Source organism: Ictalurus punctatus, chromosome 21 (assembly GCF_001660625.3).
Source record: "Ictalurus punctatus breed USDA103 chromosome 21, Coco_2.0, whole genome shotgun sequence".
NCBI lineage: Eukaryota > Metazoa > Chordata > Actinopteri > Siluriformes > Ictaluridae > Ictalurus > Ictalurus punctatus.
The window spans coordinates 49705-70186 of record NC_030436.2 but is presented as its reverse complement, the minus strand read 5'-3'; the positions used below and the strand labels follow the sequence as shown (position 1 = coordinate 70186).

At 39.0% G+C, this 20482-nt stretch overlaps 1 protein-coding gene across 1 annotated transcript in view; it reads left to right on the top strand.

Annotated features, from left to right (window-relative positions):
- myg1 (myg1 exonuclease) overlaps positions 1-18948 on the top strand; it is a 38964-nt gene extending 20016 nt beyond the window's left edge. The window contains exons 4-7 of the mRNA XM_017451016.3: positions 11465-11614; positions 15204-15326; positions 15437-15618; positions 18644-18948. Of these exons, the coding sequence (XP_017306505.1) occupies positions 11465-11614; positions 15204-15326; positions 15437-15618; positions 18644-18836 (648 nt within the window). The 3' untranslated portion in view covers positions 18837-18948. The remainder of the gene's footprint in view (positions 1-11464; positions 11615-15203; positions 15327-15436; positions 15619-18643) is intronic.
- The last annotated feature ends 1534 nt before the right edge of the window (positions 18949-20482 follow it).

The window sequence follows — 20482 nt, the reverse complement described above, 5'->3', positions numbered from 1 at the left end:
AGGATTTGAGCAGGTGGCATTACCATCATGAAGTATCAAACATATTGAAGCAGACATCGGCCTACTTATTGGTACCAATGTTTACAAGGCCGTTAAACCCTGAAAAGTAATGAATAGCAGAGACAATACACCGTGAAGACAGCCCAAGGATTGGTCATCGATGGACAAATAAGAAGAGGCATCAATTCAGCTAATTGTGGGCTACTGAGTCACTCAGTCAATCACATCTCCGTATCGAACATCAAGGATCTGTTGATTCAACAGTACAACATTGACTTCCCAGAACGAAGATGTGATGCTAAAGCCGAGATGTCACATGTAGATCATCGGTTGTTGCATTCAGTTAAGAAGTCAGCCCACCTAGTTGACTGTCACTATTGTATTGTATTGCCTTTGAAATACAAATAGAAAAAGATGCCAAACAGGCCTGTAGCTGAACAATGCCTCAACAATCTCAAGAGAATGCTTTACAAAAATCCTGACTTCCACAATGAGTACAACAGATTAATGATGGAGAAGGGCTATGCTGCCAGAATATCTGAAAAGCAGTTGGATCGCAGTGATCCTTCTTGTGGTTGCCAGGGGGTACGCTGAAATCAGATCCAGTGGAATACAGGATGCATGTGCGCATCCTCCCATTGCTGTGCTTTATATATGTTGAGGAGAAGAGCTGAAGACAAAAGGGAGAGGACCACACCCCAGGCTCTTGAGACAGTCTTAAACAGCTTTCATGTGTATGACTGTTTGAGCTCGGTGGCATTGGACGACCATGCTGTTGCTCTCGCCAAAGACCTGAGGGTGTTATGCCTCAGTGGAGGATTTCGTTTGACCAAGTGGACAAGAAACAGTAGAGTGTTACTGTTGTTGATCCTTTAGGAAGAGAAAGCTACCGAGGTCAAACATCTCGACTTTAACAGTCAGCTCCCAGTGGAGAGATCATTAGGCATACAATGGGGCAAAGACTCTGACACCTTCATATTCATGATAGAGATGAAAGAAAAGCCATCTACAAGAAGAGGACTCTTGTCGATTGTCAGCTCGCCATAATGCATGTGAAAATTTACAAAATTTTAAAACAGTAGCTGCAGGTACATTTAAAGGAATCAATCTTTTGGTCAGACAGTGTCACGGTACTGAAGTACATAGAGAAGGACGCTGCTAGGTTAAAAATGTTTGTAGCTAACAGCGTCTCATTCATCATAGAAGCAACAAAATCTTCACAGTGGAAGTATGTGAACACTGCCCTCGAACCCCATGAAGCCTGATCTGCAGGGTTGTCAACAAAGCACCTACTACCAAGCAAAATCTGGATTGAAAAAGAATGAGACGAAGTGATGGATATATTCACTTTAGATGTAAATTATCTAATGTATAGCAGGTCTCGCTAAAGTGTCTTTTTCTGCATCACTAAAATGGTAGGAACAGTCAGTAAAAATGAAAAGTGTGAAAAGACATTAACAAATTCCTAATTTCAATAGGACCTTGCTCCATAGAAGCTATGAAATGCAAGGCACTCCAACCAAGTACAGCCCACACACAAACTGATTAGCTACATTTTTCAGCTGGAAAGTATTAGAATATTTAGCTTGGCATTTGGTATGATCAAATTATGTTAATTTGATTAGTAGAACAAGCTTTTTGAGATATTTATTTTTTGGTATTTTTGTTTAGCTTGGGGAACAGAAACAGTCTCAGTGTAGTGGAACCTGAGTGACACCTCAAGGCAGTGAGCAGATAGTCAGGTTAGCCTTTTGGTCTGCTCTCTGTATTAACTAGGTATACTACAAAAATTGAGAACACCACCTCCCAGGATGGGATGTATACTGCCTTAAAAGGCCAAGATTGGCCTTAAATGAAGCCCATTTATGTATAGCCCAAACTGTTTTCAAAGCACTTCCAAGGTTTTTTTCCAAGCACGTTTTCAAAGGACATCCAGTTCAGTGACCATAATCTGCTGTAAGATACATTGCCAGTAAGCCTGTCACGATAACTACTTTTGTTGTACGATATATTATCCCAGAAATAATTGTGATAAATAATAGTTATTTTAAGACCATTTTATGCCACCATTATAACAATAATAGCAAGGTTTTTGTGTTCTGATGAAAATATCCTTTAAATTTAGTCAATATTTCACCATGTCATAATTATTAATTTTAGTCAATTTTACTCTGACTAAAATGGCATCAAGTATTAGTTAATGACATTTTAGGAGACGAGGAAATGCTGCTCACCAGTAGGGCAGTTTTTTGGTTTCTTTTCGTCTGACCAACATCGGAACACCATTGTGTTTAAGCCTTGCAAAAAAACAAACAAAAACATCCCAGCCAAGTATGGAGAAACAAGCTGCGAGAGACTTGTAGTGCGCATGCTCCGTGCTCTGCACATGTACTGTACATGTGACTCTGAACAGCGGGTGAGGAAGAAATGTGACATTTTGCAGTTTTTGTGTTTTCTGTTAAAATGTCGGCTCTGGGTGTGTGTCCTCAGAGCAGGATCTGGAATCGTCAGACGTGGACCTCATCAGTGTTGTCTGGAAGTAAGTGCTAAATTGAAAACTTTATATGAGGCTAGTAGGGATGTCACGAGAACCGATAATTCGGCACCAATGTTCTTAAAACGTGACTGTACTTGTTTTCTGGAGCAGCATCGGTACCGGTTCTGACGGGGGTACTGAGGTTGCCATTCTTCTGGACCTGAAGGGGGCAGCAAATAGTGTTTTAGTCGGTCCACAAGTGGTGAAGATGAAGAACAACAATTACAAGCACATGGGAAAAACTACAGAAGTTTAGCTCCGCCGCGACTCGTTGAGAGGGAAGGTGGCATGGAAAATGAAATACTTTGCATTGGGTTGGATGACAACAAACATATAATTGATGCTGTGAAGCCAGTGTGCAACCGATACTATTGTTTTTTTCAAACAAAGCGAGGAAACATCTGGAGTTTGGCGAAGCACCTGAAACACAGGCTCTATATTATGTTTGTTTGACATTGTTGCCGTGAAACCAGCTAACATTATGCTCCATGTAATGTTAGCAATAGCTAGTTATTTGTTAACGACGCTAACGCATTGCAATGACTGTTTACATGGACAGCAGTAATCTAATTATTGACCTTAATCTAAGTAAGACATTATTGTGATTAAGGTGTTTACATGAGTCGCTTTTAGAATACTCCTTTCATGTACCCTTTTTACATGTTATAGAACATAATTAGATTAACGGCACACGTCATTACGTCGCCGCACCACGTCGTACGACGTCCCTCCAGAATTTCATGTATTAACATATAGTTCGTCTTTGTTATGGTACCGTATATATAGTTTTGGGTGTTCTTATTTTTAATTTTTACGAACACTTCAAGTGCGGTTAATTATTTGTCATGCTATACGTGCTAATAAACAACTGCTAGAAGCGATGGGCTGCGTCCCAAACCGCGTACTTGCCTACTATATAGTAGCCGAGATGCATGTATTTCGCCTGCTATAGGCCTATAGTAGTTAAGTACACGGTTTGGGACGCAACCGTACTCTCTTTTTTGCCATAAAACAGTGTTTTACATGTTTTTAAGGTGTTTACATGTCTGTAATACACCTCGATAATGCGACTAAAACTCCACATCTTAATTCGATTTGTGTTTACTTCAAGCATGACCTTAATCGGATTAAGGTAATTAAAAATTGCTGTTTACATGGCAGTTTCTTAATCAGAGTATTGTCTTAATCAGGTTAATAGTGGATTATTGTTGTCCATGTAAACGCACTGATTGTTGTTAAACTACCTCCTAATGGGCCACCATGCATCGCCTTTCAGCCCGTGTCCTGTCAGATAAATGTAGCCTCATGTCACAAATAATTGTACAAATGTTCATGCTTTTAATAAATCTTTTTGGCCTGCCACCATATCAGTGAATTTAAACTAATGCTTGCATTCAGAGTATTGTGTGTGTTTGTGTGTGTGTGTGTGTGTGTGTGTGTGTGTGTGTGTGTGTGATCGCATCAGTCGCATACCTGCAGCGAACACCGGCTCCTTATCACGAACCTGTTGTTTCGACTACGGAATTGAAACAAACCCACTTGTATGCATCCAAGGTCCCACCACTGGCACCTCCTGGATTACATCATCATCAGACACAGCGACAGACCGGACGTTCACGTAACAAAGGCAATGTGCGGAGCTGAATGTTGGACAGACCATCGACTTTTGATCTCGAAAATTAATCTTTAGGTCAAGCTGCCAAGATGCCCGCAAGGTAAAAAGGTCAACAAATTTAATGATGACAACTCTCGATCACTTTTTGAGAACAAACTGAACACTAACTTAAATGCTATGCCAGCCCAAAATGGCAACATTAATGAACAGTGGTCGACTCTTCATGACGCTCTCTATTCAACTGCTTTCGATGCTCTCGGACCCAAGAAACGTGTGCACCAGGATTGGTTTGACGAAAACAGTGAGGATATTGCCAAACTACTCGACAGGAAACACCAGCTTTACAAAGCCTATCAATTGGACAAATCAACTGCATGGAAGAACGCTTTCAATGATATTCGCAGTGAAGTGCAATTTAAATTGCAACAGATTGAGAATTCCTGGCTACTGAAGAAAGCAGAAGAAATCCAAGGCTTCGCCAATCGTGGAGAAACAAAACATTTTTTCGATGCTATCAAAACCCTTTAAGGACCTTTCGTCTGGCATCTCTGCTGTTTTTACTGTGTATTGTGTCACACTGGTATCATGTAGATTCAGTATTGACCTACAATCGTCAAGCTTTGCTTAACATCAGAAGCCATACGGGAGCTCATCTGCGATGTTGTCCTACTCTGTATTCTTGTTTTCAATCCTCGTCCAGCCGACCCGCGGTGGAGTGCGCTCGCCGGCTACCTTGCTGCTTTCCTCCTCTAAGGAAGCGCCACAGGAAGAGAGGGAATCGTGCTGGTGTTCGAGTGAGAATCAGACGGACAATCGCTTCCTCCAGACAATCGATTGAGTTTCCCTTAAGCTTGAAAGGGCTCCACTTGACACAACGGTCATGGGATTACAGATATGTTTTTCATCTGCCTATTTTCACGGACTTCCTACATTCGTCCAATCGTTCTACTCCTCCACAATTACGGATTCGTCAGAGAAGAGTGAACTGTTTAAATCTCCGACAACTGGAATTCGTTTCACCGAATCGGACCTCGCTACCTCAGTCTCCTATGAAGATGGCCCTGGTTAACGCTAGGTCCGTGTGCAACAAAACTTTCATTTTAAATGACTTTTCTACCAGACATAACCTGGATATTTTATTACTGACTGAGACCTGGGTTAGTCCTGGTGAGTCAACCGTCTTCGAGGAACTCTGTCCACCGAACTGTTGTTTTATTAGTACTCCAAGGTCTTCTGGTAAGGGCGGTGGGGTTGCTATGGTTTTTAAACAGTCACTGAACATTCTGAGAGTTTCTGTTGGGAGTTACTCGTCATTTGAGGTGCGGTGTGTTGTGTTAGAGTTGACCTCTTCCACGCTATTCTGTGCCTTGATCTATAGGCCAATGCCTTTTTAAGTGATTTTTGTGATTTTTTTGACTTCTATTGTTCCGTTGTATGATCGTTTGTTATTATCGGGTGATTTTAATGTGCATGTCTGCTGCCCTGGTTGACCCTTGGTTACTGAATTTGGTCTTATTCAACACATGAATCAGGCAACTCATGACCTTGGTCAAACACTAGACCTTATATTGTCATATGGAACCGTTGTTGATGATGTTAATATTGAAGATGCTTCCTTCTCTGATCACAAGCCCATTGTTTTTAATGTCCCTGCTGCCAGCTCTGCCGTTATGACTAGGCCTTCAGGATATTATTCTCGTTGTATTAATTCACTCACTGCCTCTCAGTTTAGTGAAAGTTTTCTAGCTAATGCTGTTGAAACATCTATCTTGAGTGCTGCAGAGTCTTCTTCTGGCCCTGATGATTTGATTGCCTTATTTTATACATTTTGCTCCAATATTTTAGACTCCATTGCCCCTTTTAAGTTGAAGCAACCAAATCATAAATCTTATTACTGGCTCGACGATAATACTCGTTCTCTCAGACAGGCTTGTCGTAGAGCTGAGCGGAGATGGAAGCATGATCAGTTAACTGTGTCCTTCCAGATTTTTAAAGATTGTTTGTTTAAGTTTCAGAGTGCAGCAATGTCCGCTAGGTCAAGGTATTTCTCTGACTTAATTGCTACACACTGTCATAGACCAAAGATTTTATTCACCATGATAAATTCAATTATTAATCCGAGTTGCCAATTCCACGGGGAACCCTCGGCTGAACTTTGCGAGAAGTTTTTTAAACTTTTTGCTGATAAAGTAATTACTATTTGTTCTTCCTTCACTTTGCATTTATCAGACCTGTCCCCAGATTCACTGGCTTTAAAGGGTTCATTTGATCAATTTGAACAGGTTTCTCTAAAGGAATTGTGTGATCTGGTTAACCAGATGAAAATATCATCCACGCCACTTGATTCTGTTTCCGCTGTGCTTATGAAAGCAACCTTTTCTGAAATTGGCCCCAGTATCCAAGTGTTGATAAATTCTTCTTTGGATGCAGGGGTGGTCCCAAATTGTTTTAAGCATGCTATTGTTCAACCTTTGCTCCTAATGGGCCACCATGGATCGCCAAACAGGGTTTGGATGAAGATTTCCTTAATAATTATCGGCCTGTCTCTAAGCTACCATTTCTGTCAAAGCTGCTAGAGAAAGTAGTACAATCTCAATTGCTCTTGTTTTTAAACTCAGCTATGTTATTTGAACCTTTACAATCTGGTTTCACTGCTTTTCATAGCATGGAGTCTGCTTTGTTAAAAGTGTCCAATGACATTTTCTAACAGTGGATGCTGGAAAAAACACTGTGTTGATGCTACTAGATCTTACAGCTGCCTTTGATATTGTAGACCATAACATACATCTCTGGCGCTTAGAACATCTGTTTGGTATCAAGGGCACTGCCCTACAATGGCTCAGCTCATATCTTAAGGACAGGTCTTTCTCGGTAGCGTTGGGTAATTTCTGATCTTCTTCTAGTCCTATTATTAGTGGTGTTCAAGGCTCAATTTTGGGCCCACTTCTTTTTAATTTATATATGCGGCCGCTGGAGGATATTATTAGGGCTCACAATGTCTTTTCATTTATATGCTGATGATACCCAGTTGTACATTCCTTTGAAAGCTGGTGACTCCATTCAGCCATTGTTGGACTGTCTGGATGACATTAAAAAATGGTTGACAAATAATTTCCTCCGACTTAATGAAGACAAAACTGAAATAATTGTTTTTGGCCCCCTGAGATTGAGAGATGGTCTCATTGATGAGCTCCATAAACACTTTCCCTCAATTTCTTCCCAGGTTTGGAACCTTGGCTTCATTCTGGACTCAGAATTATGCTTAACCAAGCAGATAAATTTGGTCGTTAAGACTAGTTTTTATCAACTACGGATTATTTCAAAACTCAAAACATTTTCGTCTTTCCAGGATTTGGAGAAGGTTATTCATGCTTTTATTACTTCTCGCTTAGATTACTGTAATTCATTATACTTTAGTCTTCCTCAGTCATCTCTGGCTCGTCTTCAGATGGTTCAGAATGCAGCTGCAAGGTGTTGACCAGGGTAAAGAAGTTTCATCGTGTCACCCCAATTTTATCATCGTTTTAGGATTCAGTTTAAGGTTCGTACATCAACACAGTCCAGAAGCGCTGCCAACTTCTCTGGGCTTGGTCTCACCTGAGATGAACAGTAGCACAGTGGAGTCGTGTTTTGTGGTCCAACGAGTCAAAATTTCAAATAGCTCTTGGACAAAATAGCCGTCGTGTTACCCGGGCCAAAGATGAAAAGGAACATCCAAGCTGTTATCAGCGCCAGGTCCAAAAGTCAGCATCTGTCATGGTATGAGGGTGTGTCAGTGCCCATGGTATGGGTAAGTTGCACATCTTTGAGAGCATCTTTAATGCAGAAAGATATGTACACATTTTGTAGCAACATATGCTGCTGTCCAGTGCAGGACAACACCAGACCACATTCCGCCCGGATTACAAGCACATGGTGAGTGCAGAGTGCAGGTGCTAGCATGGGCTGTCTGCAGTTCTGACCTGTCTCCCATTGAGAATGTGTGGCATATTATGGAGCGCAAAATAAAGCAACGAAGACTCCATACAATTGCACAGCTAAAGAAATGCATAATGGATGAATGGGGGGAAATTCTGCTTGCTAAACTTAACCAACTGGTGTCTTCACTCAGCATCCAAACGCTTAATTGTTATTAAAAGAAAAAGTTTTTTGCATTTTCCATACTGTCCCAACTTTTTCGGAATTGCCCTTGTTGTGAAAACCTGATCTCCTGGAAAAAAAATATTATAACCCCATGTCCAAAAACGTTGGGATGCTGTGTAAAATGTAAATAAAAACAGAATGCAATGATTTGCGAATATCATAAACCCATGTGTTATTCACAATAAAACACAGAAAACATCTCAAATGTTTAAACCTAGTACATGTACCATTTTAAGAAAAAATAAGGTCATTTTGAATTTGATGGCTGCAACACGTCTCAAAAAAGTTGGGATGGGGCAACAAAAGGCTGGAAAAGTAAGTGTTACTAAAAAGAAACAGCAGAAGGTTTCTTGGGAACAGGTCAGTAAGATGATTGGGTATAAAAAGAGTATCTTAGAGAGGCAGAGTCTTTCAGAAGTAAAGATGGGCAGAGATTCACCAATCTGTGAAAAACTGCATCTGCAATTTTTGGAACAATTTCAGAATAATGTTCCTCAATGTAAAATTGCGAAGACTATGAATATCTCATCACCTACAATACATAATGTCTGCAAAATATTCTGAGAAGCTGGAGAAATCTCTGTGTGCAAGGGACAAGGGTGAAAATCAATACTGCATCCCTGTGATCTTCGGGCCCTCAGGTGGCACTGCATTAAAAACAGGCATGATTCTGTAATGGAAATCACTGCATGGGCTTAGAAACACCTCCAGAACTCATTGTCTGTGAACACAGTTCGCCGTGCCATCCACAAATGCTGGTTAAAGCTCTATCATGCAAAGAAGAAGCCATGTTTGAACTTGATCCAGAAATGCCGCCATCGTCTCTTGGCCAAAGCTCATTTGAAATGGACCGAGGCAAAGTGGAAAACTGTTGTCAAACGAATCGAAATTTGAAATTCTTTTTGGAAACCTTGGATGCCGCTTCCTCTATATTAAAGACGACTAAAGAGTAGAGTGACCATCTGGCTTTTTATCGGCACTCAGTTCAAAAGCCTGCATCTCTGATGGTATGGGGTGCATTAGTGCCTGTGGAATGGGCAGCTTGCACATCTGGGAAGGCACCATCAATGCTGAAAGGTATATACAGGTTTTAGAGCAACAAATGATTCCATCCCATTTTTACTTCTCTTCCTCTCTAAGATGATCTTTTTTATATTTGTTGCCAATTATCCTAATTAGTTGCAAAATGTTGCTCCAGTGGTTTCTTTTTAGTAACACTTACTTTTCCAGCCTTTTGTTGTCCCCGTCCCAACTTTTTTGAGACGTGTTGCGGCCAAAATTGGTTAATTTTTTTCTTAAAATGGTACATTTACTCAGTGTAAACATTTGATGTTTTCTATGTTCTATTGTGGATAACGTATGGGATTTGCAAATCATTGCCTTCTGTTTTATTTACATTTTACACAATATCCCAAGTTTTTTGGAATTGGGGTTGTACCATGAGGACACTATTGTAATACAATATTGTAAATTCTTTTGCTTTAGTAATTCATTGTCTGTGTTTTCGTGTGCAGTTATGGAACGAGCATGTTCATGACGTCACCATTCTACCTAGCACTTTACTTCACCTTACTAGCACCTTACGTTCAAATTCACTTGTGCATTCGTGTTATTTTGTGTAGAAGCAAGTTGTAATATTACATTTATATTGTGTATACATCTCATTAATCTTATGTGTATAGGATACATTTGCATGAGTTTATTAACCCAATAGTTACTTTACCGGTGTTCATTCACTGGTCAGCTTTGGCTCACGCAACTTAAGTGGGTCAATCCCTGACATTATTGACTATGACTGGATTATTTGAAACACTTGAACTATTCTTGCTAGATTTTTCTTCCTCAGAAAACACTGTTAGTGCATTAATATCTTGTGAGCCTTTTTTTCCAACAGTATGTTTTCATTAAAATTGGTGCTAGTGTTTGCTACACATTAAATTCCAATCTACAGTTTTTGCATTTTTATCTTAAATTCAAATTTTGAATTTTAACTTGACAGTCCTAAAGCAGACGAGAGGACAAACAGCACGAATGGCTAGTGGTATGTTATGGCGAATGATAGTCTCCCTTATGTGTCGCACCTGTTTTCAGTTTACCTTTAATTAGTTTGTATATTACTGGCACCCTATCCAGGATGTACCCCGCCTTGTGCCCGATGCTCCCTGGGATAGGCTCCAGGTTCCCCGTGACCCTGAAAAGGAGTAAGCGGTAGAAGATGTATGGATGGATAGTTTGTATATTTAAACTCTTATGTCTCTGTGTTCAGTTCTAAGTAATGTTCAGTGTTTTGCTGTGTCTTTTGTTTCATGATGTTATTCTCCAAATTATTGATCTAGTCCATTTTCTTGTTTGTGTATTTTGTATTATCCATGCGTTTGCTGATCGCCTGACATGTGCCTGTGTTCTATTTACTGATTTTGACTCGATCTTGATTTGTCTGCTTGCCTCTCAAATAAAATGCTTAAAGTGCATTTGTATCCATCTATACTTGCTGAATATGATATGGTGACAATCATTCTTATGCAAACAAACACGCATGTAAACACAATGGGCAATATTGAGGTCAGCAAAAATTATCGAGGTTATTTCCATATATCGTACCATAAATTGATAAAGTAATTCTCATGACCGGCCTAATTGCCACACCACATTGAGATGGGGCCAGACCATACTATAGCCTTGGCTTTGTGATCAAGTTGTAACCCAGTTATCCCACTGTGTAATGCCGGAATTGTGGATCCCTGTCTTTGCTTAAGGCACACCGAACTTCCTCTACTTAATGTTTGCTCCTTTTACTGGTCTTCTCTAACATCTGTATGAGCACCTTTAATGCTACAATATTCTCCATCTGAATGTATATTAGTCTAAACTCCTCACAAATAAAACTATTATTAATGACAGAAGAAGAATACCTAAATATATTGCATGCAATACGCTGATTAAAATAAAAATTGGCCATATTGAAATATTAAGTATACAGTTACTGTTATTCCAGAATTTTGGAATTACAGGTTATTCCTAACAGCTTATCTTTTTGTTAGAGTTCTATAGAAACTACTTTAGTGACTGGAAAATTTCAGATGTTTTTGTTGAAAACATTAAAATATGCTTAATTATCTTGCAATCCTGCTGACTTTTTTTTTTCTTCCTTTTTTTTCTTCTTCTTTCAGATGTATGAGAACTTTGTGGAGGAAGTAGATGCTGTGGATAATGGGATTTCTCAGTATGATGGAGAGGCACGTTATACTGTTGGCACCACTCTTAGTGCTCGTGTCAGTCATCTTAACCCATGGTGGAACAGTGACTGCCAGGACACACAGGTTAGCAAGGAAAATGGACAATCCCTTTCACGCTTTATTTTTGTTCTTTGTCAAGTTGACCAAGTTTATTAACAGTACATCTTTGAACGTTCTGTTAACATTTCATTTAAACCTGCTGTCCAATGTGAGTCTACTCAATTTCCACAATACAACCAGCATTAGTCTATTGTTTTAACTGTAAACATGTTTCCCTCAACTCATTTAGATTGTTATGATATATAAATGCTAGAAAATTAAGGAAATACCATGCAACACTGTAACAGGGACCAAGGAATTTAAATTTTAGTTTGTTTGAATATTTCTATTAAGGTGTATGTTAGCTTCCATACAGAAACAATATTATTTCCAAAGTATGGGTTTCTTGTGAAAACATTGGTAGCTGTGTGTTTTAAATGAACTCTATGGCATTAATCTAAAATAGAGAGGGGACACCGTTTCATTAATTAGTACAGGTAGTTTTATGCTACTAAACACCAGACAAAACACCAGATATATGTCACATCAGTGATAGAATCTGCAAGTTCGATTTCTGACTGTGGCATGATGTGGCTGCAAAGAAAAGGCTCACCTCTCTGTCAGTTTGTAGCTTTCAGTGGGACCACAATGTGAGGACAGTTCACATCGCTCTCATTTTCACATCAGTGTGTTTGTCTTGCTTTTCCTGCACGTTTCTTTCACTTTCAACATTGTTGCAAGGCTGGACCTGCGTGACTTATGATGCCAGCTGAACTGCACCAAGATCAAGCCGCAAACTTCATACTGTGTATGCATGAAGACAAACTCAGCATATTGCATTGGCAGTCATTCAGAGTAGGTCCATGACCAAACAATCTGCAAACTGTATGCACAAGGACAACTCTTCTAAAGGCTACATAGCCGTTCATTCATTTTGTTCATGCAATTTGTCTAAGCTTTCTGATGCTAAAACAGCTACCTTAGGCAGTTAGCTGCTAACTGTTTGCATCAAGCTAGCATTAGGTTAGCCTAACAACCTAGAACATTGAGTATTTAACATTATTGTAGACAACTAATTATATGAGTAGAAGCTTTGATTACGCATCAACACAGAGAAGCCTCTCTCTGTCTCTCTCTTAGTTAAGTAGTTAACTATTGTTTCTCTATTTCCTTGTATTTCATCAAATCTCATTTATTTAACGTGTATTCCCTTGTAGTTGTTATAACTTGATTGTGGGAAAGTAGGCCGGGTAAGTGCAGTATAGATCAGAGAATAGGAAACTCCAAAGATGGGGAAAGAGATGCAGCGTTGCGTGCCTCAGTTGTCAGAGATACAGAGGCTGAAGCACACAATAGCTTAGATGTCCAAGAGTTCAGTCAGTCAGTGACAAAGGACTGCAAGGAACACCAAAGCAGTGACAAAGATTGTCCTCAATCACTTGCCACTACCTTTGAGAGATGTTCTTGGCCTTATTCTTTGACTCTATTCTGATATATTTGTAGCACAAAATATTCAAAGCACAATAGAGAATGTGAAGTTGACGTCACGGCGTGTTGAATTTTGGGTAACATGCCATCTTATGAGGATCCCGCTTCCCTTCTGCATTGAGTTTGAGGCAAGTGTTTTGGTTTTCTGTCATGATTCGGTAAACAAAATAGCCATGGTACGTCAATTCTACTGCATCAAGAACTGCAACAGTAAGTCGCACAATAGTTCTTGGAGAAAAACTGGACGATAGAATAAGTTTATTTTTTTACCTTTTCTGCATTTAACACCCCCCCCCCCCCCCCCCCCCAAAAAAAAAAGGAAAAAAAGAAAGATACAATACAAAGGGAAGCAGATCGAGGAGGTGACGAGAAGATGCAGGATGGCATGGGTTTACTTTTTTTTTTTTTTACATGCCTTGTTTTATATTGTTTGTAAGGTACCTTTTTTCAATATTTGAACAAAATACAAAGACTTTAAATGACTTTCTAGTTTCTTTTCTTCTTTATTATTTGTACACTCAAAACAGGTATAACAGGGCATAGAGGAAAAAAATATATAGTACAATATAAACAATATAATATATAAATATGAAAATTGGACACAGAGTGAAAAAACAATATAATACGATTAAAAACTAGCCATGCATGTTCAATGGGCTGATGAAACTTCACCAGAGGAGTTTGACAGCGCAAGCCTTCAGAGCAACCTCGCTTAGGCGCTGGGAGTGCATGACAGAAATATAATGTAAAGTATAATATAAATAGTAGATATTTATAATATATAATAAATAATAAAATATATTTATAAAATATGTAAATATTATAAAGTTGAAAAACCCATGTTATTTCAACAAGGTCAAAGATCATAGCAGATTTTTTTTATGAACAATGTGGCTGATTATACCCCCTGCACATTAGTTAATTATAAAAAAAAATTTTGTTTTTAAAAAAAGTTTTTTCGTTTTAATAATTGGTTCAAAGTGAGACCTTACCTTTGTGAGTATGACTGCTTTCGCAGTTTGCCGTCTTGTGACTCTGGAGATCTTGCACCCAGCCACTGCAAAACTGTCCATGAGCTTCTAGTGATGTTTATAACATTTAAACTCGCACAAAGTGTGAGTACTAAGTCCAAAAACAATATAGTTAACAATGTCTGAGTATGTTAGTGGAGGTAGTACATTGGGGTCTGTAATCCAATCCTGGGCAGCTAAATCGTATGATCGATGTTGTTAATTGCATTTATTTTGTCTAAATACCATTGCTTGTCAGCCAAATTAAGTTTATCCCGGTAGGGTCCCTTTGCCATGTTTTTCCCCTTCTTCATCTCTTCGCTTTTATATCAATTTTTGAACAATTTAAGCAACTGTTTAAACAGACACCGATAACAGAGTGTGATCCTCATAAGGTGGCGCCCAACATGCAAGACGGTGTGACGTATCTTCACATTTTCTGCAGCCTTTTCAAAGCAGATGAACCCTAGTGGTAGCCCAGACATTGGACTACTGATGAGAAGACTGAGTTCAAATCTCAGCACCACCAAACAGCCCCTGCTGGGCTCTTGAGCCCTTAAAGAGTCATGAAATAAGTCTGCAAAATGCACACATAAGCATTGGATGTTTGCTAATAGCTGTTGTTTTCCTGTTCTATTTACTAGGAGGCATGGTTGTGCAACAAACATGTTAATATATTTCTGAGTTCACACGGACACACAAGCTCTGGAGCTGACACACACAGACACTCTCCCTCTCTCTCCCACACACACAACTCCTTAGTTGTCCATATTTAGAATTAGGTTTTCTTAGTTAACTACTGTTTCTATATTTTCCTGTATTTTCAATAAACCTGTATTGTGTTCCGGTTATTACTTTGACACCACAAGAAGCCAAACTATTCACTACTTATAATTTTAATATTATTATTTCTTCTGGTTTACATTGGTTTTACAATTTGTTAAATAAAGGTTGTAATTTTAAATTTAGTTTAAATTCTACATTATAAAAGGGATATTTTCTGAGCCTGATTGTCTGATTAAACTGATTATTTTACTCGACAGATTAAATTTACAGTCAACCTACCTGCATTTCTACTGCTTCCTTTCCACTGCAAGATAAATGTTACTCAAAATAATTTTTATTTTGTTTCATAGGAGGGTTTTAACAAAGCCATTACCCTGGTGGGAGCGGAATTCTTAGACCGGTTGCACTACTATCAGAATGCATGGCTTCCAGCACGAGTGGTAGTGGAGGCTGCTATTCATATGCGGCATCAGGTAACCAAAGTTTAAAATAATTATTTTCAAAATGTATTCAGTGAAAATGTAAAAAATAAATTGTAGTCTTACAGGTTATGCTTATTCTTAAAACAATTGTTCATATTTAGGTGGATGCCAGTGGAGAGATAGTTTTGTTGGCTCAAGGTGGGTGCCCCTGGAAAGAACATCTCTTCTCCCTAGAAAGAGAATTTAAACTGGATATTGCAATCAAGTTTGTGCTGTATCCAGACCAAAATGGGCAGTGGAGAGTGCAGTGTGTGCCCACAGGACTCAACACATTCCAAAACAGGTGAAGCTCCATTCATTGAAGCTGTTGAATATTGGTATTGTTAGTCTTGAAATGTTAGATGTTGCCAATTGCATTTGATAAGTTTTCAAGAAGTATGATAAATCATATAAATATTTTCAGAGCAGTCACCTGGAGATTTTTCCAGCCAGTTTAAAGATAAATTTTTTAGTAACACCTTTATTACTGAAATAATATGGCCATACAGTCAAGTCTGATGCCACATCATAATAATAATAATAATAATAATAATAATAATAATAATATTAACAACAACAGCAATATCTGTGTAGCTTGTTAGTTTAAAATCTCAAAGTGCATATAAAAGATTGTATATCATCAGAGTAAGCATCAACTTCAGGTTTGCAAATTGCTTGTGAAAAGGGCTGGAGGTCCTACAGCAGAAGTCTTAAAACAGAACCTTGTGAGACACCACTCTCAAGCATCTCCATTAGCACTAACCAACTGGTAATTGTCAGTCAAATTCAGCTAGAGGTGACAATGCCAATATCAAGTAATACTGCCTGAGACCACATGAAAAGGTCATCTTGAGAGGAAGTAGACTTAAAATTGAACACACCCTCTTCTTCCGTTAGGAAGTGTAAGTTTTTATGCTATCCAGGAGCTCTTCGCTTTCTGGGATATCCATAAACCATTCCTTCTCAAAATTAAAGTCTCTCCCTTCATGCATTCATGCTGTGCAATGGAGGACAGAGGGCGGCATAAAATCAACACATTTGCCAAAAACACTGTGCAGCTCAAACGAGTCATCATCTGCACTCAAAAGTTGAGAAACAACCAACGTATTCGCCTTTATAAACAGCGGTAAATGAGATAAATGTGAAATGTAAACAAGGATAGCTTTAATGTGATTCTAGCAGGCTACAAGCTAGTCGTGGATGTTTGTAAGATCCAATGAATACTTAGCAACAGCGCAACGTTATGATTGTTTTTATCTAAAATAGTATCGATGATGTACAGTGGCAAGAAAAAGTATGTGAACCTTTTGGAATTTCATGGTTTTCTGAATAAATTTGTCATAAAACGTTATCTGATCTTCATCTAAGTCACAAATATTAGACAAATATTATGTCTAAAATAATAACACAAAATAAATTCTGATCTTTCATGTCTTTATTGAGAATAACCAACAAAACCTCCCGAGTGCTTGTGGGGAAAAGTATGTGAACCCTTGAGTTAATGACCTCAACAAAGCTAATTGGAGTCAGGTTTTAGCACACCTGGAGTCTCGTTAAGAAAATGAGTTTGGAGTTGTGGACTACAGCTACTTTGACTGATGAAAACCCCTCAAACTTCTTGAGTTTGCTCTGCACAAGAACCACACGCTTATGTGAGCCATGCCTTGCCAGAAAGAACTTTCAGAGGATCTACAATAAAGAATTGTTGAGTGATTTCAAAGACTTTAGAAATTCACCAGTCTACAGTTAGGCAATCATTCTACAAATGGAGACACCTTGGGACTGTTGCTACTCTACCAAGAAATGGGCGCCCAGTCAAAATGACACCATGAGCACAACGAAAAGAAACAACCCCGAATGACAAAGATTTGAAGGCACCATTGGAACTGGCTAACATCTTTGTTCATGAGTCTACAATACGTAAAACATTGAACAAGCAGGGTATCTACGGCAGGACACCACGAAGGAAGCCACTGCTTACTAAAAAGAGCATTGCTGCATGCCTGAAGTTTGCAAAAGAGCACATTGACACTCCACAGAAGTACTGGCAAAATGTTTTGTGGACTGATGAAAGTAAGCTTGAACTATTTGGAAAAACCACACAGCACAACATCTGGTGTAGAAAGGGCACGGCTTATCTTCATGAAAACATCATCCCAACTGTAAAGTATGGTGGAGGAATCATCATGATTTGGGCCTGCTTTGCTGCATCAGGGCCTGGCCAGCTTGCAGTCATTGAGGGGAACATGAATTCCCAAGTATATCAGACAATTCTTCAGGATAATGTGTCTTAACATCAGCTGAAACTGTGTAGAAATTTAGAGTGTAATTAGCACCCAGATGTTGCTAATGAAATTCACAAGATTAGTTCATCAAGAAGTGTGAATGCCTCTAAAGCAGAACCTTTGGCAGTTTGGTGTTCTGGAGCACTCGTGTGTGTGTCTACATCATTACTACTACATCTACTACTACATCAGCAAAAAGAAAGAACATCAGTCATGGCCTCAGATATTCAGTTGCTGCTGTTCAGCAATCAGTGAAGGGTTATAAGGTCATCTGTACAAATCACAAGTTTTGGATCAATACCCTTTGGATTGAAGAGACTGAGGTGGAGATTTTTGGTCATTATGCACAGTGCCAAGTTTGGTGAAAACCAACCACTGTATCACCACAAACACATCATCCCTTTGGGCTTGAACCCCTAATGATTACAATTACAATAGGGTTTCAGCGCTACGTGCTTGAACCCCTAATTACAACCCCTAATTACATCCCTGTTTTATGTTTTCGTTTATTTTCTAGGAATCACTTTTCTGTGAAAGTTTTCCACTAGATTCTGAATCATGGCTATTGAAATTTGTGCCCATTCATCCACAAAAGCATCTGTGAAGTCAGAAACTGATGTTGAACAACAAGGTCTGGCATGCAATCAGTGTTATAGTTCATCCCAAAAGTGTTCAGGGAGGTTGAGGTCAGGAATGTGCAGGCCATTTGGGTTGTTCCACATCAGCCTTGACAAAGCATGTCTTTATGGACCTTGATTTGTGTGAAGGCAAATTTTCATGGTGGAACAAGTTTGAGTGCCTTAATTCCAGTAAAGGGTGTTTTTAAACCAATAACATACAAAGACATTCTAGACAATTGTGTGCTTCAAACATTGAAACAACACTTTGGGGAAGGCCCACATGTGGGTGTGATGGTTAGGCGTACACATACTGTACATAAAGTTAACATTTCTATGTAATACATTTTCTATTGAATTGTCACTATAATCAAGGGATTTGTCCTGTAATTCACCAGTTTTTTTTATTTATCTACTCATTATACAGGCTGTCGCTGCTGGAGGAATGGCGTGGGTTGAGGGACGATGCCTTGACCCAATTCAGTGGAATCCCTGATTGTGTCTTTGTTCATGCCAGTGGCTTCATTGGGGGAAACAAAACCAAAGAGGGAGTTCTTGAGATGGCTCGAAGAACATTGCAGGCATCTTGCAGACCAGGGAACAATGCAAATGGTTGCTAAGGCACCCTTGCTTTATTGCTTAATCTCAGTTTAACCATCTTTTCTTTTGTAATAATGAAGTGTAGTCTCAATTTCTTGATTATGTTTGAAGAAATAAAATCTCAAGACTTGATATTTCAATATTTCAAGACTTTTTTTTGTGACACTTTTTTTTTTAAAGCTTTCTAGATAATACAAAACTTGTGACCATTAGCTTGAGTAATGTAACTCCTTAACTGGTATTTCATTTCATTTCAAACCCTTGGCACATTAGAATTTAAAAAATGGCAGTAGGTTGCGGTTTAAATAATTAAAGGCATTTGACAGTGTCATTAAAATTATTGACTATTTCTGGTGTTTGATTAAGTTGTCCATAGGACCAGAGAGTTCAATTTATTGAAAATCTATGAAGTGCACCTATATGGTATTGTTTACATGGCCATTAAGTGTAGCTTCAAGATTGGTATGTCTAATATATTGCCAGCTGAGTGCAGTTTCATGTCTTTAGATATTAAGATTCATCTGAATTTATTGTAGAAGGGTGCACAATTAGGAATTGTGTCTGCAACAGTAGTCTGCGGTCAGGGAGCTTTGGGGCGTAAGAGGTGAGGTAGCAAAGTCACTCTGTCTAACCTCTGTCCTGGTCACATGCCTATATAGTATGCACTAATGAAGTTCAGTCCTCCTAAGAGTACAGTTTCTGTGTCGTCAACATTTTCTCCAAAAACTACGTCTGTGATTTCGCAGGCTACTAGATACCACATGGTGTCTTGTGTTGTGTAACCACAAGGAACTGGTGTCAGAATGTGTGTTTGAGTGCAGTGTGTCATGTGTGTGGGTGTGTATATGCAGGTTGTAGCTCGTGAGCATCGATCCTCCTAGAGGCCTCTTGAAAGTCCCAACTCACAAAAGGTGCCATTATCACTGGAGAATTTTTGAGGGCGTTCCCCATCTTGGAATTGCTTCTCTAAGCAACGCCTTTGCTATTGTGTCTGAGTTCTGTTTGGATGTAGGGACATGGCCTTCTCTACCTTCAAACCTCAACCCATGTTATGAGTTGCGGAAACAGAAATAAAAACATGTTTTTTAGAGTAATTAGAGAAACCAATGCTCTATAACAGCTATCATTCCCCCTTTCGCTGCATGGTCCCTGTCATGCGTCAACTTTGAAGACAAGGACAGCCCTGGGGGCACCGCCAAACTCCGTCAACAACAGTGCAGCCTGCTTTGCACCACACAGCCTTTTCCTCCACCATAGTGTAGCATATATTAAATATGTACTATATAGATGATGTGTAGACCAGGTATCAGAAGACTAAAGGGTATGTAGGAGATAGTGGATTGAAACAATAACAGTGATGGCACAACTGAAAAGATAAATATAGAATGATTTATATACAATTTAGAGTGAGTGAAATAACATGTACAGTACATATATAATACCCTAGGGCACACCCTCCAAGTTAAGCCTAAGATAAAATATATACATACACGGTATATAACAAAAACTTAAATGAAATAAAATCACATCCAGAATTAAAATTTCTTTTTTCCCAATGTCTGCAATTTCTTTTACTCCTTCAAGACACAGTGGTTCTGGTTGGGTGGCATTGGTGGTTCAGTGGAAGAATTCTCACCTGCCTTGCCACCCGTGTTCGATTCCCTGG